This window comes from Pempheris klunzingeri, chromosome 20, assembly GCF_042242105.1.
Source record: "Pempheris klunzingeri isolate RE-2024b chromosome 20, fPemKlu1.hap1, whole genome shotgun sequence".
Lineage (NCBI taxonomy): Eukaryota > Metazoa > Chordata > Actinopteri > Acropomatiformes > Pempheridae > Pempheris > Pempheris klunzingeri.
Genome location: NC_092031.1, coordinates 19,974,276 through 19,997,263, shown reverse-complemented (window position 1 = coordinate 19,997,263; position 22,988 = coordinate 19,974,276). Strand labels below are relative to the sequence as shown.

Genomic DNA, 22,988 nt, shown 5'->3' with positions numbered 1-22,988 from the left:
CTCTGTCCTGTCCTCACACTGAGGAGGCCATTCATTCATTTCCATTGCAGAACCCACTGTTTTGTTTCTGTGTGGGTCGATGACCTCCATTCCAGATTGACCAATAGCGTGAAAGTAGGTTACACTCGCGCATGCGCAGGCGCAGCACAGTAATTTGTTGATATCCTGCTTGGTAGTATTCATTTAGCCGTGGTATTTCAAAGCCAAATTTATCCCCAGCGCAGGGGTCTGCTGTGCACTGGGCAGCACAGTTAACTAGAAAGTTCTCTATATGAAGGGCTGATGGAAGACACAAGGGATTTGGTGAGTGAATGTGAAGCATTTTGCGGCCGCGAGCCTCCGATCACAGAGGATTTGCTCAGGCGAGCGCTCCTCCTTTGTTGTTATCTCTTTGGGGCTGCTAGCTACTGGGTCAGCCTGCGCTAAATATCAGAAAACCCTCCAAAGAGCTCAAAGGTAGAAAGAAGATAAGCTCACACTTATTTTAACGGCACGTGTCAAGGTGCACACTTGCTATGCAAAAGAAAAGTGTGGCATGCTTTTGTGAATAAAAACAGGAAAAACGGGTTTCCGCTAGCTAGCTGTGCTAACGCTAGTTAGCATAAGTAGCTATTTCTCTTAAGGCCGACCCTTACTGTGGGTTAGATATTAGTTAGCTGTTCTGTTTAGTGCAGCTCACATTCAGCCCGCTGTGTTTTCAAAGGCTGCTGCCTTCTGACTACTTTGTCTTGCTTGCAGATATGAAATGTTAGCGCAGCCAGTTATGGGATGTCACCTGTGATGCTGAGGAGGAAGTAGACAGGCACTAATGTCTTGACTGTGCTCCGTAATGCTGCACAGCAGCTCTTACTGCATGAGAGGATCTCCACGGCTGGCAGCACCAGTCTGGGATCTACTGAACTGGTAGAAATAGAAATATGGCTCTGACAGCCAACTTCTCGGGACAGATTCCAAAGAATATTTGACAGGGGAAATTACACACACACACAGGGATAATTACCTCTACGAATAAAATGTATTCTTTTTATAATTATTATTGTTATTAGTATTGCTTGAAGCTGAAACGAATTAATAATTGATTAGTTGATTAACAGAAGGTTAAACATACGTTTTTGCCATTTGATTAGTTGTTTTAAGCACATTTTTAAGAAGTGAAACACTAAAAAGTCCCAGGTCCATGCGTTTTAAATGCTAATATATGCTGTTTTCATCTGTCTGGGTAGATTTGGGCTTTTTGTGAAGCTGTGAAAGACATTTGTGTTATTTTCTGACATTTTGCTGACTAAACAAATAATCTATTACTTCAGAAATGAAGCATAAGATAAATTGTTCAGGAAAATCATTGTTTGTTCCAGCCTTACAGTATTCCCCAATGCCTTTCAGTTCAGACACTAATGTTTATCCTTCCCTTGATTATGAAGGCGGAACGCACCCCACGTTCAGAGCGCAAGCGGAGAGACTCGTTCGGGATGTTTGATGGCTATGACAGCTGCAGCGAGGAGTCCACCAGCAGCTCCAGCTCAGAGGACAGCGAGGATGAGGTGGTGCCCTCCATCCCTGCCAGCCTGCCCATCATCAAGAACAATGGTCAAGTCTACACCTACCCCGATGGCAAGGCTGGAATGGGTCAGTACGTGGAAATGTGTTTTCTGGAATGTAATCCTGTGAGTCTGATGGTTTTAACAGATTATATGCATCTGTTTTGTGGTGTCTGCGTCACAGCCACTTGTGAGATGTGTGGGATGGTTGGAGTACGAGATGCCTTTTACTCAAAAACCAAGCGCTTCTGCAGTGTGTCCTGTTCTAGGAGTTATTCTTCAAATTCCAAAAAAGCTAGCATCTTGGCAAGACTCCAGGTGAGTGCATTATAAGACTTCCACAACAGTTATTTTAAGATTAAACCTATTTGACTACATAAATATCGATGTCTGCTTTGATTTTGCCAGGGCAAACCACCAACAAAAAAGGCAAAAGTCTTACAGAAACAGCCTCTTATGGCAAAGTTGGCAGCTTTCGCCCAGTACCAAGCAAGTCAACAGAACCAGACCAAATCAAAAGCTGGTATGTCATCAAAAAGCAGTAATGATGGTTAAGAGGATACAGTGCTGCTCTTTTTAATTGTCCTCCGGCTTCACATTGTTTCTTGTTCCTGCAGAGAGCTTTGACTGGGGTCGATATATTTGTAGCAATAACACGGTTGGAGCGCCTGTCAGCTGTTTCAAGCATGTGAGTACAAGCTGGAGTCGAAAAGGTAGTGCCAGTCATTTGTTGCTCTCTTCACTGTATAACTTCCTCCACTGTGCTCCAGGCCCCTATGGGCACATGCTGGGGAGACGTTGAAGAAGGGGTGCGGATTGAAGTTCTTAACTCCGATACCAACCTCTCCACTAAGGTGTACTGGATAGCAGAAATTATCAAGCTAGCAGGTAAGATGGCTTCTGTTGATGGTTAGAGGAAATTTGGGCAGAGGGCAAATTCACTTTGAGTGTTAGACGTGTCTTATATTTGTGTGAATAGCTGCTATGGTTTATCAGTATCACAGTGTTGGCCATAAGTTACAATATGGCAGATGTATGTAAGATCACATGTAAAACCACAACCCAGTCTCACAGAAGTTTGTGAAATGGTCACGAATTGAATCTATGAATTTGTGTCCGTGGACACAAATTTCTTTTTTCATGTCCCTGAGCACGGATTTCAAACCAATGTATTTCTATGGGACGATCTTTTCGTGTTAAATCCCGTCTTCCCTGTCCGTAGGACTCCTGTAGGACCTGGGAGCACAGAAGCTGTGCTGCTCTACTAACTAGAACCGTTTATACTTAACATTTAACCACAAGGCTTCATGTTTTCCTCTCCTTATTTTATCAGTCCAGAGGGTCTGCTGCCGGTCACAAACATGTCAGGTTAATGCTATGACCATCCGTTTTCATTTCTTTCTCCTTTCATCCTGAAAAATCATTTTTTGTGTTTAAAAGTTTAAATCGGAACAATGTAACCAGAAGGTAACCAGAAGGTAACCAGAAGGTAACCAGAAGGTAACCAAATACCACATTTAACTCTGTTTTAGAGGAGAAGAAACCAGAACCTAGTGAATATATTGTTTTAAGAAATGTGTCGAGGAAGAATTGGACCCTAATGGTGTCAGCAGGATGTGCTGTAGGATAAATAAAGATAATAACATCCCAGTGGAAACTCCCCGGGTAGGACAAAGTGATCAGGTCAAGTTAAGACCAGAGGGACAAAGTCCTCCTCGTAAACTGTGCTATATTCTAATTGGCTGGGGACAGATGGTGGGGGGGCAGGCAGATGAGATCATTCTGCTGATTATAAAAGGAGGGACCTTTGCATTGTGTGTCAGATCTGTCCAGGGTTTAGTCTTGTTCAGATCTCGGGGTTTTGTTGTCGACAATAAACCTGCGCTGAACTGCGCTGAACTCTGAAGTGTCCCAGTACCTATTTGGAGGATTGACTCTTTTGTTTTTGACACTTTGAAAAACTTGGACAGAGAAGATCGGGTCTCCCTCCCACATCCAAAGTGGTGTGGTATACTAGATACTCTACTTTGTATACTCTATATTCCAAACCAGCAGCTGCCTACTGACAGAAAAATACAGAAATAGACATCAAAAGAGAATCCCATAGAAATACGTGGCTTTGAAATTCGTGCCCAAGGACAGGAATTCAGAGATTAAAATTTCACGACTATTTCACAAACGTATGTGCGACTGGGCTTGAATACAGTGAAATGTGTTCCACTGTTTTGCTCTATAAGAGACCAAACTCTAGTCTGTTTGAATAAAAATCCTCACATGCCCGTACACGCATGGAAAGAGAGATTTGTGGCTTTAAGTCCTCCTCCTGAACACACTGGCTGTGAAGTGATCCCTTCCGTGCTTCAACGATGACAAATCTTTTAGATCAGAAATCTACTTGCCTTCGAGATGATCACATAATTATCAGATAACAAAGGCTGAGTGTGAATCAGAGCTATGTGACCCCACAAACTAAAAAAAACTATATTTCACTTAGACCTGGACGATGAATTGATTTCAGTTAGTTGGAATTTATAGTTTAGGACGATGTTTAAAAATGAAAGTTCATTTTCACTTTGATTTGGGTAATTACGGTACAGAACTGCCGACACCTCCCTGTAGTTTTCAGTTGCACAACAGGTAAAACTAGTTGTCCGTCAGTGTTGGCTGTAGATAAAACCTTCCCTGTAATGTGACGTGATGCTGAATGTCTGTTCTGTAGCTGCTGTCTCTAACTGTAGCTGAAGCAACGTTTGTTTACCGTCACTCACGTTTCCTCATTTCAAGTTCACGCGGCTGAGCTCCGCGGTTTGATTTTGGATACTGGACGTTAGCCCTGGGCCCAGCAGCATCATCTCCCCCCACTTTCCAGCAGTGTTGGCAGCAGGAGGCTGGTTAGCTCACCTCCCAGAGCCTCATTCAGTGCCTCCATACCCACATTAGCAGTCAAAATTATCATTACAATTTAGACTTAATTGATTTCAAGGAGCACACAAGTTTTATTGTTCATGTGTACGTTATTTATTTTACGTACATATTTTCTTAATGAATAAAATGGCGTTTGTAATTTGAGCCAGTGACTCCAAACCAGTGCCAGAAAATACGACACTCAGCAGCTTGGACACACTTAGTGTTTCTTGTATTATATAATGATATTTTTAGGAGAAGATATTGATTTGTTTTGAATGGCTTCCATGTACTGTGAGGCAGTGATGTATACTACTACCTACGCCAGCCCTCTTTATACCGGAGCATAGTGCTCTCTGTATGTTAGAGGAATGTCTTTATGTGATGTGAAGCGGTGACTGAATAGGAAGAGGTGTGTTCTTTTTGGCCAGTGTAGGAATCATTCACTCAGAGTCACTGCCTCCTGTGGCATGAACATTTTGTTAGGGTCATGGAAAAGTTTTGGAATTTTGTCCATGAAAATGTGGAGGAACCCTGGATGTTAACCCCCCCCCCCCCCCAGTCCATCAGGAATATTAGCATAACATTAACATTGTGCTGCATTCAGTGCCATGTGTAATTGTCCTGTCACCTTATTTCATGGTGTTAACCACAATCTCCACTTAAGGCTCCTGCTCTGGACCTTTCAACTATATTACACAGTCTTCATCAGCAGGTTGAGTTTGCTCAGTGGTCGTGGAGCTCTAGATTCCCATTATTCTGCGCACTCTTAGGACTTGTAGACGTGACTTCTGTAGTTTCATGACAACAGGAAGGACTGCTGTTTGCATGGTGGAGAGTTGGCAGTCAGTTGAGCTGTGCTGTATGTTGTCCTGCAGGGTTCAAGGCTCTCCTGCGGTACGAGGGCTTTGACAACGACACCAGTAAGGACTTCTGGTGTAACCTCTGTATCCCTGAGGTGCATCCGGTCGGATGGTGCGCTTCAAGCGGCAAACCCCTTGTACCTCCAAAAAGTGAGCCTAGTGCGACACCTGTTCACCGTCTTGTTGTTGCATGCATGTGTTCTGGGATGGATGGGCTGTAACTGCTGCTGTCCCATACAGGTATACAGCATAAGTACTCGAACTGGAAAGCCTTTCTTGTGAAGCGGCTCACTGGAGCTAAAACACTGCCGCCTGACTTTAATGCCAAGGTGAGATACACCAATGCCTCCTAATTGTTTCTGACATTTTATCTTAATGAAACATTTGATAATGTTCTCTCCACTGGAAACACAATGAACATCAATAAATCAGTGAAATGGTTTGCTCCTCTGGTTTTGCTGGCTTTGTTACATCCCGATGATGATGTTTTGCACCATAGGTACAGGAGAACATGCAGTTCCCCTTTAAGAAGCTGATGCGGGTAGAGGTGGTGGATAAGAACTACCTGTGCCGGACACGGGTGGCGCTGGTGGAGCAGGTAATTGGAGGTCGCCTCCGGCTGGTCTACGAGGAGAGCGAGGACAGGTCAGACGACTTCTGGTGCCACATGTTTAGCCCCCTCATCCATAATATAGGGTGGTCGCGCAGCATCGGACACCGCTTCAAACGAACCGGTGAGCTCATCGGTTTAAGTGGTGTGTGTGTGTGTGTGTGTGTGTGTGTGTGTGTGTGTGTGTGTGTGTGTGTGTGGGTGTGGGTGTGTGGGTGTGTGTGGGTGGTCATTTCCATACAGTATGCAGTAGTTCCATGTTTAAAAAGTCATTTCTCTAAACAGCTGGTCCCTGTCGTTTTTGGCAAATGTTACTCCAACAGGAGGAAATGGTGCGTTCAGGTGCACCAAACATTTGCACACCAAACACATGCAGTTTACATGCAGTTGATTGTTGGTAAGCTACAGCGTCCATGTTAATCTGCTCATGAGATTTGTTGACTAGAAGAAACTTCGTCAGTAAATTCATTATTGAAATGATGAGGTGTATTACTTGACACCACTTGGACCACTTGTCAGAGACAGATTCAACAGGATGTCAGTGTCCAAATATCATGGCTTTTATTCATTAATACCATTCAGTCTTCACAAGTGCTGGATCATTGATTTCATGCTACTTGTTATATGCCTACCTTGACTACTTACTAGTAGTCTCTGTGAAATCTATGATGATGTAAGTGAGGACATGCTGGCTTTGGCTCCTTCAGAGGCAAACGAGTCATTAGACATTTGATTTTCCAGGTTTAGTGCACTAACATGTGATATTAAAGTAGTAATTAACAATAGAAAAGCCAAGGTAAAAGCATGTCAGGAAATCCCAGAGGTTTTTTGGACATTCTAGAATCCCTTAACCCCCCTCAGGCACTCGAGGGCCCACACCCCTGACTTGGTGTTATGTAGTGGTCTAGCAGTAGTGTAGTAGTCCTGACAGCTTTGAGACTTAAGGATATTTGTGTGTCCGATCACAACGCAGCTTTATTCAGTGTGGTTTTATCCCACTTCTCTTTTATTCCCAGTACACCTGCCATTCTAACTGCTTCTTTTACTGCCCTAAGTCCAGGTTTTAACACAGAGGAGCTGGTCTCCCTTTTTAATCACACCTGTCACACTGCTCTGGACTCGGTTGGAAGGAAACCGTGTACATTTATTTTATCTGGAAGAAATCATCAAAGGGCAGTTAAAGAAGCAAGAGTGTCCTTCTTTTCTAATCTGATTTTAGTGAATCATTCTAATCCCAGCACTTTATTCAAGGTTATGGACTGTCATCACCCCCGCTAAGAGTGGTGTGAAGTTTTAAATGTTTTTATGACCAAAGTCTCAGATATAAGGCAACAGATTACTCCCCCAGACCGTGTTTTACATGTCAGCACAGACATTCATTATCATTTTAGTAACTTTGACCAGCATCACTGCCCCTTTTAGCTGAAATCATATCCACCATGACATCAACCGCGTGCAGTCTTGATAACATTCCCACTAAATTCCTTAAAGACGTTATTCACACAGGGGGGCCCAAAGTTTTATTAATTATTAACAGCTCATCAGCAAAAGGCACTTTTCATTCATTTAAAGAAGCCAAACCTTGATCCTTCTGTTCATAAGAATTTTAGGCCAATTTCTAAACTCCATTTTTATCTTACGCTTTAGAAAAAGAGATTTCAACCCAACTTTTAGCTTTTATGTGTCACAATGACATATTGAGAAATTTCAGTCAGGTTTTAGAGCTTAAATTCTTTTAGATTCAAATGCACAATAGATCATGCCATTTTAATTAACCCTCTTAAACCTGGGTTGGTATCAAGAACTTACTCTGTGACCATAAGCAATTCCTCTTCTTAAACTTGTTTTACCTGTGGTGTACCGCAAGGCTCAGTTTTAGGTTCTGTCCACATGCTCCCACTTGGTTGCTTACTAGTTTTAACAGACAGCACCACATCAGCCCAGTCTTGGCTTTTCTCCATTGGCTCCCTGTTTGATTTAGAATTGATTTTAAGATTTGACTGATCACGTTTAAAGCGTGTATGGGTCTGGACTCACGCTATATATATTGTTTGCAGCCTTAGATCGTCAGGTGGGGCCCTGCTGGTTGTTCCAAAGTGGAGGCTTAAGTCTAAAGGTGACCGTACTTTTGCCATCAGGGCTTTGAGACGACCTGCCTGGGGAGACAGGGCCCCCAGAGTCACTGACTTCTTTTAAAATCACTTCTTAAAACTGGTTTTTACAGACTTGCTTTTTGCTGATGTTTTTTTTTACTTGTTATTGGTTTCTAGCTTTTATTTTTTATTGATTTATCATTTTTCATTTGTATTTCTATTATTGTACTTATTTTTTTATTTGTATTTTTTATATTAGCATTTTTTAAAAAATGTTTTTCATCTCTTCTCCCACCCTTTCTCACCTGTTTTTGTCTTTTTCTTTTTTTTTTCTTTGGCCTCACTGTTCAGCTCTCTGCTGTTATATTGCTGCCTCCTGTTTTGCTTTGTCAGTCAAAGCACTTAAACACATAAGCTCTGTTTTTAAAGGTGCTATACAAATAAAGTTATTCTTCTTCTTATTATTATTATTATTGTTGTTGTTATGCTAAGTGCTGGTTAGCAAACTGATGTTGCAGAGTAAAAAGAGTAAACTGCCCCTTTTAAATGTCATGTCTGATGATTAAACTGTATGAAAGCTTTAATCTGTCCTATCCTATCAAGTACTGTTACTAACAAGCACTGTGGCCGTTTCCAAAGACTAAAGAAAAGGTGTCATTAATTATGGGTGATAAGTGATGTGCTAGGCCTACTTTTATGAAATGTTGTTGTGTCTGTTAATGAAAGCTCCTCTTGTGTTCATAATCCAACCGCTCACTTCTTTTCTCAAACAGTTCCCTGAAGTCCGGCGTGTTCTCAGCTCCTAAAGCATTTCCATATGATGGAGCACAGTTATTCATTTTCATCTCTCAATTTCTTTTTCAGATGTTTCAAAGAAAATTGAGGGTCAAGCTGATGCTCCTGCACAGGTCTTCCAGAAGGTAATACAAAACTCCAGACACTTCTATTTTGCTGTGCTAAAGTATTGTGATATACTAATGTGTCATTATGAGCCATTGCAGACCGGGCCCCCATTCTTAGTACGTAGGTAGCCAAGTTATCGTCCACTTTAGTCTGCTAAAAATAAATCGGTTATCCGAACAAGTTTCAGCCCAAAAATGCATCTTATTGACAGTCAGCTGGATCAGGAGCAGGTGACCCTGGTAAAATGGCTTGCTTTATAATGAGGGTTTTCTATGTTAACATGCAAACTGACTCCTGATTATCACTGAAAAGTCCAACAGTGAGGACCTCGTCTAACCATACTGTGGGTTTATCTAGCTGTTGACAGTGATGTCAACAGCTAGATATATGCAAACAAAAAAACCAGCTGTAACAATGCGGGAGCCCACAGAGAATGAGACTGATGTTGGGAGGTGTTCTAACACACCTTCTTGTGTAACTGCAATCCCAGTCAGTACTCAGCCAGTCATATGAGTGCTGATCATGGCTTCAGCTCTCTACTCATGTCGCCGTTATTTCAAAGTACAAACGCACTGTTATCCAAGATCACTTTGTCCCGGATGAACAAATCAATGCTCAAAGTGCGTTCAAAGAACCAACAGGATCGCTTTAGCCTGATAACAGCATGTTAGCCTGGATTTGTTGAACCAAAGTGGAAGAACAGGGTCCTGGTATTCAACATGCTGTGTGTTGCTTTTGCTTCTTTTTTTTAGATCTAATGTTAAGTGATGATTGATGATGCTATGTGACAGGTTTTTACAATCCCTTAATCTTCCAGTTTTCAAACATGTCCAACTGTAATTATTACAGCATTCAGATACAATGTCTGATGCACGCAAATAATAATCCTCAGTGTGGTTCTCTTCTGTCTCATGTATCAGGTGAGAGATGTGGACCAGAATGGGGAATGGTTCAAAGACGGGATGAAGCTAGAAGCCATTGACCCCCTCAACCTCTCAGCTATATGTGTAGCCACTGTAAGAAAGGCGAGTGCCCTTGTGGATTCCGTGTTAATGTGATGTGCTGAGACGCTGTGTGTCAGGGACAAACACCTGGTGGAGTAAAAAGGAGGTGTTTATTTCCTAATGCCTTACACTCAGGCACTCCAGGCTAACTTCTGCCGTTGTCTGTGCTTTGTGGTAGGTGTTGGCAGACGGGTACCTCATGATCGGGATCGATGGTTCAGAGGCAGTGGACGGATCAGACTGGTTCTGCTACCACAGCACCTCCCCCTCCATCTTCCCTGTCGGCTTCTGTGAAATCAATGACATTGAACTCACGCCCCCCAGAGGTACTGCACACCTGTTGGCTCTGGTTTAGAGGACCACAGCTCTATGTAATGCCGAAATAAAAACGACTCAAATATAGGAGAAAAAAGTTTAATACAATACATATTGTAGTATTTTCTGTATTTATTGTGTCATAACATTAGTTATTTAGCTCTTAGTCGTGGGTAAGGGACCAGTTCTTTATTAAGACACTCAATCACAACACAAAAACAAAGAGGTGTATTGTATTTCTGTGTTGTCCAGCAAGCAAAGACCTGTACCTATACTAAATATACTAAATATAAATCACTGTCATTAGTTTTCATAAGGACGTGTGGGGGAGCTTTGTCTTTTTTTTAAAATATAGTCACATGACATCTGTATTATCCCGGCTGGCTAGTCCACACACAACAGTTTTAAAGTGTTAAAGTGCAGAGTCCAGGGCAGCACGGTGGTGTGTTGCCTCACAATAAGAAGCTTCCAGGTCTGCAGTTTGAACATGGGGCCTTTCTGCATGTTCTTCTTCATGACGTGCTGCTTTGGTTCACAGGTGGCTCTGTGTTGGCTCTGTGATTGATGGGCCGTGATTTTCGATTAGTCGTAGAAGTGATAGAAGAATCTTATACGACTGTCGTCATGTTTTAAAAAAGTATATTTGCCTTAGTTTTTACCAGCGCCTCTTACGCCCACTGGGAGCTTTAGATCGACAGGGGGTGTTGAGATGCAGCCAGGCCTCTGTAAACATGGGGGCTTTTCTTTTTTTTGTTCGCTCACAGTATTTGAATGATCTTTGAATAGTTCACAGCAACTATCAAATAGTATTCTTGCTTAAGCCGCACATCCTTAGTGACCAGCCCAGGGTGTACCCCGCCTGGGATTAGCTCCAACCCCCTGCAACCCTGAAGGATAAGCGGTATAGACAGTGGATGGATGGATGGGTGCATGTGTGTGTCCATACATTACCTCCTCATAAAAACTATGAAGCCAGAGCTTTGCTATGCTGCTATGCTGGACAACACTGATTACACCTCCTCCCTTCGCTCCGTTGATTTTAACGTTTGATGCCTCGGTGAAAAATAAGTCATTCAGTTCTTATTGGAGACAAAAAGCTAAACAACAGTGTCCTTTTACCGTGTGTCTAAAGGTGTTCTTAGAATACTCATGTGGTGTGGTTTGTTTTTATTGAGGCATTGAAGTCTTCCATGCAGAGCCTCTATGCTCCCTTCCTCTCTAGGCCAAGTTGTAGGTTAGAAGCAGTTTCATCTTCTGGCAAATGTACTGATGTTCTGCTGTCTGACGCTGACTCTGTTCTGCAGGGTACACTAAACTGCCATTTAAATGGTTCGACTACCTCAGAGAAACAGGTTCAGTAGCTGCTCCGGTCAAGCTCTTTAACAAGGTAGGCTTCATCAGTGGTTTCTATTTGTGTGCAGTGACATCTTCTCATTTTCTACAGTTTTCTGGTTATTAATACTTAAATGTCACAAACACAATGTAAGCTTTTGGAAATATCTTTTTTCCAGTGTTAGCAGGAAACTACCTTCACCAGTAGCTTCCTGTAGTATGTTGTCTGTACTGTATGGACATGAGTTACATTTTTTTCTTCACTTTCTTGCTGCCTTGCGTCTTCTAGGAGGTTCCCAATCATGGTTTCCGACAAGGCATGAAGCTTGAGGCTGTCGATCTTATGGAGCCACGGCTGGTGTGTGTTGCCACGGTGACGAGGATTGTGCACCGGCTACTGAGGATTCACTTTGACGGCTGGGAGGATGAGTATGACCAGTGGGTGGACTGCGAGTCACCTGACCTCTACCCTGTGGGCTGGTGTCAGCTGACAGGCTACCAGCTTCAGCCCCCGGCCTCTCAGAGTAAGGACATGATGCGTTCTAGCTTGGAAAGCGTTAAGCCTTGTGTTTTTGGTTACTTTGTGATCCAAAGCTAACATGGCAGATGAATGCATCCCAAATTGTAAGTTGTGCTAGATTGTAAACATTCCATCTGCTGTATTTGTGATGGCATTTGTCTCCTTGGTTTGTACCTCACTGCCACCAGCATCCCATAGTTTCCTGTCTTATGATCTCCCTTCAGGCAGCAGAGAGATGCCTCAGTCTGTACCCAAGCAGAAGAAAAAGGCCCAGCAGTACAAAGGCCAGAAGAAAAGTGAGTGATCCTAACTGCGCTGTCATTTGATTTCTCTCCACTCTCTCCTTCGCCGCCTCCTTTTCCTGTTCCTCTCACTGTCTCTGGCCACACTTCTGGTGGAAACTCTGTTGCTCTCTGACTGGATGCCTGTGCGGTGTGTCCGGAGCATTTTCATCGGATCTCATGTCACATTACAGGATGTTGTAGAAAGATGAAAGCTCTGAGTGGGACAGTTCTTAACATCTACAGCTGCACTCAAAATGATCCAACCCCCACTGCAAATTAGGTGTGTTAGCAAAAGTACAAACTCTCAGCTGTGTGCAATGAACAACAATTTAAACAGCTCAACAGGTGGTTTCTCCAAATTCAACACACTAAGCCACTTTTAATGACTGCTGCAGTCTCTCATTTATTCAACCCCTTCTTAACAAGCTGCAAACGTGATTCATATCCAGACACCAGGTTCTGACACTCTAGTCACTCTAGTATCTTTTCTGAAGCCCAGCCTTGGTGGACTTTGAGGGAAGCTTGGGATCATTGTCCTGTTGGAAGGTCCAGTGACATCCAAGCTTCAGCCTCCTCACAGACGGCCTGATGTTTTCTCCTGGATTTCCTGCTACTTGATTGAATCCATCTTACTCTCCAAACGCTGCAGGTTTCCAGAGCCAGAAGAAGCAAAGCAGCTCCAGAACATCACTGAGCCTCCACCATGCTTCACTGTAGGCAGGGGGTTCTTTTCAGGGTCTGCCTCATTCTTCCTCCTCCTTTAGACATACTGCTGATGTGTTCTATCACCTGATTTGTAAATGAGGGATTCTATTTAGGGGGTTCTTAGTCATTAGTCATTAAAAGTGGCATTTTGTGTTGAAGTTGGAGAAACCATCTTCTTGTTTGAGTTGTTCACTGAACACAGCTGAAAGTTTGTACATTTCTCCAGTACACCTAATTTGCAGAGGGGCTGAATCATTCTGAGTGCAGCTCACTTGGACAGAATAGTGTTAGATTTTGAGACCTGAGCAGAAGGCCTGGTGTTGCATCCGTGTTTAGGTCCAGAGTTTCAGATCACAAAAGCAGATGCTAATGCTAAACTGGTACACTGAACAGAAGCAGTGCATGTGGATGTCGATGACTGCCAATATTAGAATGATATCATTTCATATGATATAGAGCTTATCTGTTTAGAACCAAGTGGACATTTCCAGTCATTTTTTCACGGTCAGTTTCATCATGGTTGGCTTTGACCATGTTTCTCATTCTCATATTCATTTAGACTTGAAAATGAAATTTGAATTTGAATATTGTTTAGCTCCTCTTTAATGATCTTTTTTTGGATTAGTTTGTGACGTCCAGCGATCTCACATTGGCCATAAATAGAAAGTAACCATGGAAAAAGCCTTTTTAGCCAGTGGAGATCATTTCAATTTCACACTTTCTGCCAATTGAAAATATAAAAGACATTTAATTCTTCTCATGGCATGTTTAGGTTCTGTGCTGCAATATTTCTGATTCAGAGTTTTAATTTGGTCCTGCATCACAGGCGTGCAGTGGAAAGTAGAAGTCACATTAGATTATTTGAATATCTAAATATTGGCAGCCACAGACTTCCATACAGTCGGCACAGTTGCTTTGCCGTACTCTTGGTACCTAACAGCACATCTGCTTGCTTGAGTCTGGCAGCCTGATGACAGCTTACCAGGGGCTTATTCAGATTGGCACCACAGTGACCACAGTGTGAGGTTGAATGAAACCAGTTTCATCCTGAGCTCTAACCTTTTTAACTTTCCTTCCCAAGACATAATCTAAACATCCAGCACGCCTTCCAGTTGAATTGAACCCCTGTGTGTAATAAGCCCCTGGTAGCTTACTCGAGTCTGACTTGGTGTTTAGAGAGGAAGATTCCTGTTGGTCGACGGCCCTTCAGTCAGGCAGGCAGGAGGAGGAGCAGCTTCTCGGGGGACGAAGAGCAGAGTCCGCCCCCTTACCCTGCCCAGGGGCCCACTCGGCCCCGACCCCGAACCCACCTCCATCAAACCCACAAATCAGGTAATGTGACACTAACGATAAAACCAGCATGGCACAGAGCCTTCCGAGCGTCAGCGCCGTTCAGAACAGGAGGCGGTCCTCCATGTCCCGCTCACAGGGCCTCGCTGTGGAGCTGGATGGTGCTGATGCTGCATGTCCTGCCGTTCGTTTGTACATGTTCATCGTCATTGTCCTCACCTCAGTGGAGGTCTGTTCATTTGATGTGCAGGAGTTACAGTTTTGGCTTTACCAGGGTTTTTCCCTCCATATAGCGCATGTTTGTTTCATTGTAAATGTTGTACAGAATGCATGTGGAGTTAGCATTGACGCTCCTGTCGTACCTCACTCAAAGTGCATGAACACGACTGGCTCATCTGTGCTGCTGTTCTCTCCCTTATCTGTCCTGTCCCCGTTTCTAGAATCTCTCCTGCGAATGAAAGAGGACGCGGCCGAGGTGGACGAATTTACCTTCTCCCAGGGCACCTCCGACCAGGAGAGCAACGGCTCAGGCAGCTACTACATCAAACAGGAGCCTTGAGGTCACTAGGGTCAGGACGGAGCAGGACGAACCGGGACAGGACTCACCTCTGGACCACTCTAGCGAGGAGGATCAGGAGCACGGAGAGTCCCACTACCCTCATATCTCACACAGACCAACGCCACGGGCCTTCCACAGAGTCGGTGTGGGAGGCGGTGACGACGAGGAGAAGGGGGTTGTTTTCATGCTTCTGACAACTCCTGAAGGGAACATCCCATGAAACCGTTTTCTAACCTTGTAGCTGAGTGTGCACATAGTCACTCCCAGGGTCAGGCCTGGGTCACATGTTTGGGCATTCTCCTTCACACATGAAAGAACCGTCACTCTCTCCAGTCTGACTCGTCCGACCAGACGGGATATTTGGATGGATTAAAAAAAAAACCAACCCTTTTTCTACAGAGACGGGGGGTCCTGCAAGTCGACATCAGCCCACCCTGCCTCTGCCACAACGTGGGCCGTGCACAGAGACCTGTAGAAACTGTGAGAACCATTTATTGAGCCAGGTCTTTAGTTTAAGTTTGTTTTTTTTTTTTTCAGGTCAGAGTCAGCCACTGAACGGCCTGAGGAGAGCAGAGAGGCTGGCAGTAAGAGAAGCAGAGTTGTGTATATTTTCATTATCTTCTGAACAATATTGCCAGGTGGACTTTTACTTTGTCAATAGTACTTGAAGTTGTTTTTTCTTTTATTTTGTAATGATTTTGGAGTTGTTTTTGTGTTAATGTTCTTACTTTGCATCTTCATTTTTTGGTGGCTGTGTGGGAAACTTAATGTGCATTGTTTGATAAAGTGATTATATTCATATAGTGTGCGGAGACCTATCCAGATAGATCTACAGAGTATAGATATTAAGGATTGTGATTTAAGAGAGATTTTCTTCGTGTAATGCTGCTCAGCATTACTGATACTCATCTTTTTTTTTTTAAGAGTTTGTTTCTTCCAGTATTGGCCAGAAGATTCCCACAGCTGCATTCATTTCTGATTCAAACATTACAGAACCAAAGTGTGAGTTAAGAGTAGTGTCGTCCATGTTGGGCTTTGTCTCCACCTCAGCTCTCAGGCTCCACCAGCGTCATCGACATGAAAAGAGCTTAGAGATGTAAAGGTTTGCAGTAATAAGACACAGAGAAGTGCAGCCGTACATTTGAGAGGCTGGAACCAATATCTTTTTTGATTATTAATCGATTATTGAGACTGTTGCCAAGATACTTACTAATTAGTCTACTAATTGTTTTAGGAGTACGATGACCACGTTAAAACTGGGGGCCTTCATTTCTTGTGTCTAAGACAGCTGTGATGCACATTCCCTCAGGCTTTCACTAACACTGTGCGGTCTGTACGTCTTAGTCTCCTGCATATATACACATAGGAGGGCTGGTGTGTTTAATGCCCACAGTTTGAGCTGTGCTTCACCGCCACCCAAACCTCTGACCCTCACACAGCCTCTCCTTCACGGCCCAGCCGGTAGGTCGCAGTAGAACAGGCGACATGATCCGGGAGGAGCTTCGCCAAGAGAGCACGTATCTAATGAGGGCACAGCGTCAGGCGGCTGGTGGAGCTTTAGGGACCCGTCACACTCCCTCCAACACTTTCAGGGCCTTTGTGCTGTAATGTTGAACAGAAATGATGAAGCTTTTTCCATTTCAAATCAAATCACCTGAGTTTTAAAGAGATTCTAAATGAGAAACACATTTGCATAGTGTGACTAAGTGAGCAGCAGGGTGTGTTGTATGAAAGAGAAACCTTACTGGTATGATAGGGTGCACTCTGACGTGTCATCCCCACTGTCCCACTCCACGGTGTGTACTTTGTCCTTTACAGTCTGGAAGTAGCTGTTGTCAGGAAGGAACCTTATCGGACAGACGGACCGACAGACAGACAACACAGCTGACCAGTGTTGGTTGTGTGTACCAGCTGAACTGATCGGCACAGTAAAATGGGTGCATCACTTCCTCACTGCCACAGCGGCACAGCAGCAGAGAGTCCGATTCCTGTTGTGCTGTTTGTGTTGGTACCTTCAGGTGGACCATCCTGACTGAGTGTGCCACCAGAGTAAAGCTAGACTTCAGTGGTAAATTATGGTCAATCTGTTTGAAAAAGCAAATCTTAGTTTCATTTAGTTAAAGCATTAAAAAAACTTCAGAGTTTACGGCATGTAAACTTTAAACAGGTATGTCAGAGTTAATTTTTTTTTTTAAAGGAAGACCAACCCATGTACTGCCTCTATCTAAAGCGGCCAGCTGTCATGTACCTGCAGGACTCTGGCCTCTGTATGGACTATATATATAATATTATGTAGCACACTGCTTACACATCTTTAAAGGAATGAAATCTAATAGGTGAATGGAATAAGAAAGGCAAATTGAAAATCCTCTTGAAAAATAAATGACTAATTAATCACTCAAACATTAGATACATATAACATTAGGAGTCAAGAAATACAATTACTGTTGTTAGATTTAATGTTTTGTATTTTATTTCTATGTATAATTCAAATGTAAATCCATTTATGAACGTACGAATTGAATATAATCAAAAGCTGAAGACACGGCCGACTTCAGACAGCGTCAGCCGTGTCCCACTGGTTTCTGTCATTGAAAAGAAGAGGTTGGACTCCTGACACACAAAGATTCGCCTCGGGTGAACAGCGTCGTAGTCGAGAGGTTTTGTTGTCCAAATGCAAAAAAAAAGACGATGTTTCAGATTCTATTAGGGCGATATGCAAAGCATTAGGGGTTTTCTGTTGCTTCGGTTGTTCTCACGTCAGAGCCATATGTATGCAAGCTAGTTTATGATTCACCTGAGCCACAGAACAGTTTTCTTGTTAAAAATGAAACATGAACAATGCACTGCATTTTCTCTAGTCTCCGACGGCAGCATTTATATAAGACGGCAGGATCTAGAAGTGGCATAAATACATAGATATATATATATATTATAAACTATGATGGTGTGGAGTACACAGTCCTGATTAGGTAGAAGTCCATGACTCCTTTCATTCTTCTTCAAGCTAGATTTTTGCAGCTGTTTATCTACTACCTCCTGATGCTAGCCACGTTCAGCTAAAACAAGAGTGTGAAATAGACTATGGCAGTGTGTTAGCATATGCAAATGAAAATGATTACCTGAGAATGATCGACTTGAAGACTAGACACCAAACATGGAAGAATTTTATCACAGCACACGAGGTAGTCTTCTAATTTGAATGATGCAATAATAATAGATCCCATATTATTTTGCTATGTTAATAAAACTTCTAGCACCCTCCAATGTCTTGATCACTACATTAATATAATGAACAGATGAGATAATTTAACAAAATGGTATTATATAACTGTGATTTTTGTGAGCGAGGGTTTGGATTGAAATGCAGAGCAGATTTAAACTTCTCAGTGACGGTAAAAGATCCATCATTTCTCTTTCTACCAGTAAGGTTCATGGTTCAATTCTCAGGAAGTTTGTGTTTCATTTTTTTTGGTCCTCAGCGTTTGTAACTTTCTGAATGAGCTGGGTTTGAAAAGCTCGGGGGGGTCTTCATCATGTGCATCTCACTGTGGAAGCAAACAAGTTCTGTAACAACTAGAAACCGTCGGGAAACTGAAGTGAACTAGTGAACTAGTACCTGTAACCACTGGGGGATACTTGATGCTGGAACACCACTGAATGTTTGCTGCTTTAGAACCTTTTGGGAAATTAGCAGAAAATGTTGCTCAATTTTTTTAAAGCAACCTTTATGTTTATGTTTATTTTTTTTTTAGGGTTCACAAATTCAGGTTCATCATCTCCGTGTTCATGTGCAACCAACCCACTCAGCTACTAAGGCACTTTGTCACTTGTGGGCAAAAGAAAAAAGAACCTCAATTTGAGCAACTTACCAAAATACCTGAAATAAATTAGATAAATATGAGAACTCAAATCCAAATGGTACCAACGCTCTGAGCTTAGTGGTATTTCAGCTCCTACATCACGTGTTCAGTAGTGGTTACATTTCAGTTGCTTTCAAGATTCCAGTTAGCAGGGTCCTTATTTGCTTCCATACTATTCAAACAACAAAGGTCTTATCTCACTCACCAGTTCGTGTATCTTTGTCCATGTTTTGTAGCTTTTCTAGATTTGAGTGGTGACACAGAAAACACTTGTTGATTTCTTTGGTTCGATCTGCCTTCTGTAGCTGTTCTGTTCTACTTCTTAATGGGATGTACGATTTGCTTTCTAATGAATTAAATTTGTCTCCTGATGAGATTGGATAGCTCAAACGCTAAACTTCTAAGACCAAATGAGCAATAAAAGACAACGTCTCACAATCATTGAGAGCAGATAGGTTTCAGGTTAGGGTGCGTTATAGGAGTTCTTTTCCTCAGATGTTGGAAGGCAGAAAGAAGCATTCAAGTTCTTCATGACCAAACTGCATTAATATCTTAGTACAAAAAAGAAAAAAAAGACTGTTCTATGGACTAACTGCTGCTACCCTCTTCTAGATTAACCCTAAATAATCAAATGCACAATCAACACTGTTTTGGATCTTCTGTTTCTCCGTTTTTCCTTGTAGATATTAAAGCTTCTCATTTCTCCTTGATCCCTAAATCTAAAAAAATGGAACAAGCTTGGCGTCCATCCACAGGTTGCTGTGTATTTAAGCTGTGTGGGCATCAGTGGCTGGAGATGGAAGCAGTGAGTTGATTTGAGACTGAGTGCACTGATCAAGTGAATGCATGTAGGGCAGAACGTGTTGTACCAATGTTGTACTGAGCTTGTTATATTTGTTGTAACCGTCATTGGTTGTTCTTCAGTCTGTCTGTGTTTTTCCTCCTCCACTGTGATCAGAAAATGTATGGAAGCCCATCGCTGCCAAGAAGATGATAGAATTGAAACAGTCAAAGTCGGGATGGAAATACAAATACTGGTGTTACTTACTAAGGCGAAATGATTAAAGTCTGTCGGCGCACACACACATCTGGCTGAGTAAGTCTGATGTGGTATCTCATCATCTTTGAGTGGGATTTTTAGTGTCTCATTAAATTATTCCAAGCTCCAAATCTCATAGTGGACTCCAGTTTTGACTTGCTTCCCCGGCTGGACCTGAGTGGACCCTGTGGGACGAGCCAAGCGCGCCTAATTTTAATATTTCGTAACATGAGCGTTTGTGTTTTCGTCCTGTCTGAATGTTGGTGGGTTTTTTCGAGCGTCTCCCCGGCAGTGGTGGGCTCGTTTGGTCACAGAGTTCTTCCTGCGCCCCAAACTGCTTCTGGCAGGTGGGGGCAGTGACGAGGAACAGGCTGGAGCTGAATAATTGTTTTATTCTTGGATACTAACACGGGTCCCCCCTCCACCCCCAATTATATTAAACCATTATATTGTGGTGCTATATATATTTGATAAAAATGACTAAATGTATTGGGATTACTATTGTCTGAAAATAATTGTGAGTTGAGCGGGTTATGGTGCAAAATTTATTTTGGATACAAATGAAAAAAAAAATCTATGTTAATAGTTATAAATCTATTGATATTAACACTGACCCCTGAGGTACATTATTAGATTGCAGTTTAAAGTTTGTACATCTTTTTTATAGTGTATACCAGTTTCCTTTCATATGGTAAATTTGTGCTGTGATCAAGCTTTGATAGACTTTGTAAATAAAGCCAAATGTTTGGATCCTAATATTGGTTGTACTGAATGGCTTCTTTGTTTACAAGCGTTGCAAACTGTTTCCGCATGGCTGTGAAAGTTTATCTGGTGATTTTTGTAAGATCTGACTTTTACACTGAATAAAAAGGCTTCTGACTTCAAACACAGTGGAAATCCTTTGTTACTAAGTACAGAGGTGTACGTTCTAAAACTGGAGCCACTCCTCTGGGGGGATCGCTGCAGTTTCAGACTCGCTTGCCTCTTTGTTCTCAAATTGGAGATCCTTATCACGTTGAAGCACAAATTCAGTTTCCGCTCCAGCTGTGCAGTCAAACTGTCAGAGTCCTCATCTCAGCGCTTTGCCCTCATGTCTTCTGTCTGAGGTGCTGTCACGGCCTTTTAAAGCTCCTTCTGTAGAATCAGGTAAAAGACTCAAACATGACTCAGCTGTCAGAGCCATTTTAATTAGATTATTTCAATTCAAGGATCCTAAGTTAACATTCTAGATTGAAAATTCTAGAATTGAAATATAAAATTCTGCAACTAACTTTCTAAATTTGAAACAGAAAATTCTAAATTTAATAAAATTCTGCAATTACAACAGAACATTCTAGAAATGTAACCCAACACTGTTGAATCGTAAGTTAACGATCTGCAATTGTAATTTAAAATTTGAGAATTAGAACTTAACATTCTAGAACTTTGTAGAACAATAACATAAGACTTTAGACTTTGAACGGGACAGAACTATAATCTAACAATCTAGATGACTAACAGTACAGAACTCCAGAACTAACTTCATTTTCAAATTCAAGAATTCAACATAACGTTGTAGAACTGTGGCTCATAATTCAGAATTCAAGTATTGTAACTTAACATTCTAGAACTTAAATTGAACGACTGTAGCTTAACATGCTCACTGTAAACAATCAAGACCTGAAACACAACATTCTAGACTGTTAAGTTAAACTTCTAGAATTCTATAACTATGACAAACATACTATACTATATATATATATATATACTATACTGTACCATTCTAGAGCCGTAGTTTAAATTTCAAAGTTAAACGCATCGAGCCTGTAAGTGAACATTCTAGAATTTTAGCATTCTAAAGGGTAACTTCACATTTTCAAATAATATTCCAGAATTGTAATAACATTCTACAATTATCATTCTAGAATTCTGTCATTGTAGAACTTTGAAAGTTCTGAAATTTGAAATTCTGCAACCATATTGTAAGATTCTAAATTTGTGACTAACTGAACATTCTAGAATTGAAAGATCCCACTCTAAAACTGTCAGGTTACATTCTGGGATTTTAATTTGAAATTGAAATTGAAATGTTTACGTAACATTCATTAGCTGTAACTTGACATTCTAGAATTGTAACTTAACACAACATAAAATTCTAGAATCTGAACAATCATGAAAGGTAACATAACATTCAAAACTTTAACATGCTAGATTTGAAATACAACATTCTAACATTGTGCAACTGGAACATTCTAGAAATATAAACTAACATTATGAAACTGAAAGAAATTTCTTGAATTGAAATTTTCATTCACTTCCTGGATCGTGGATCACCTGACCACAGTTCTTCAGGTTGGGGAAATGTGTCTCTGGGATGGTGGTGAGCAGCACAGGGGCTCCTCAGGGGACTTTAACTCTAACTGGGGGGCAGACACCCTCTCTACATTTAAGAGTAGACTAAAAACCTTCCTTAGTGATAAAGTTTATAGTTTAGGGCTGGATCAGGCCTTGGACCAGCCCCTACTTATGCTGCTATAGGCTCAGACTGCTGGGGGACTCCTATGGTGCACTGAGCTCCTCTATTCTCTATCTTCCTCTCCATCCTGATGCTTCATGTCTCTTTAATGTCTGTTACTAACTTGGTATCTTCCCTGCAGCCTTTCTGTGCTTTTCTCATCTCTCAGGTTCCTGTGGATCCTGGTCCTGGTTCTCCTGCTGTGGTTCTCAGGTTCCTGTGGATCCTGGTCCTGGTTCTCCTGCTGTGGTTCTCAGGTTCCTGTGGATCCTGGTCCTGGTTCTCCTGCTGTGGTTCTCTGCTTCATGAATCACTGCTGAGGATCATCAGCCACTTGTCATGTTTTTCAATAATATCATACTGCTAATCTGTTAGTCACACTCCTATTGTTAGTGCTATAGTCACTGTTAGTACGTTGGTTGCTGTTTGTGTTGTCTCTCTCTCTCTCTCTCTCTCCACCTCCACCCAACACGGACCCCTACAGAAGCCGGCCACATTGATCCTGGGTCTGTTCCAGGTTTCTTCCTGTTAAAGGGGAGTTCTTCCGCCACTGTTTCCTAATATAATATCTGATGCTGCTCATGTGGGGATTCTTGAATCCTTAATGTTGAATTCCTGAATCGTTGGGTCTCTCTCTAATTAAAGAGTTTGGTCTAGACCTGCTCTTTATGG

General features: G+C 42.1%; 1 protein-coding gene across 1 annotated transcript; it reads left to right on the top strand.

The window, feature by feature from the left end:
- Positions 1–165: 165 nt before the first annotated feature.
- On the top strand, positions 166–17,270 carry mbtd1 (mbt domain containing 1). The gene is made up of 17 exons (XM_070851560.1): positions 166–303; positions 1,422–1,626; positions 1,723–1,856; positions 1,947–2,061; positions 2,156–2,226; positions 2,309–2,426; positions 5,321–5,455; positions 5,546–5,634; positions 5,805–6,039; positions 8,873–8,928; positions 9,832–9,936; positions 10,094–10,241; positions 11,535–11,617; positions 11,852–12,086; positions 12,307–12,378; positions 14,248–14,403; positions 14,802–17,270. The coding sequence occupies exons 1-17, from the start codon at positions 283–285 to the stop codon at positions 14,918–14,920; spliced, it is 2,097 nt and encodes a 698-aa protein (XP_070707661.1). The 5' UTR covers positions 166–282; the 3' UTR covers positions 14,921–17,270.
- The last annotated feature ends 5,718 nt before the right edge of the window (positions 17,271–22,988 follow it).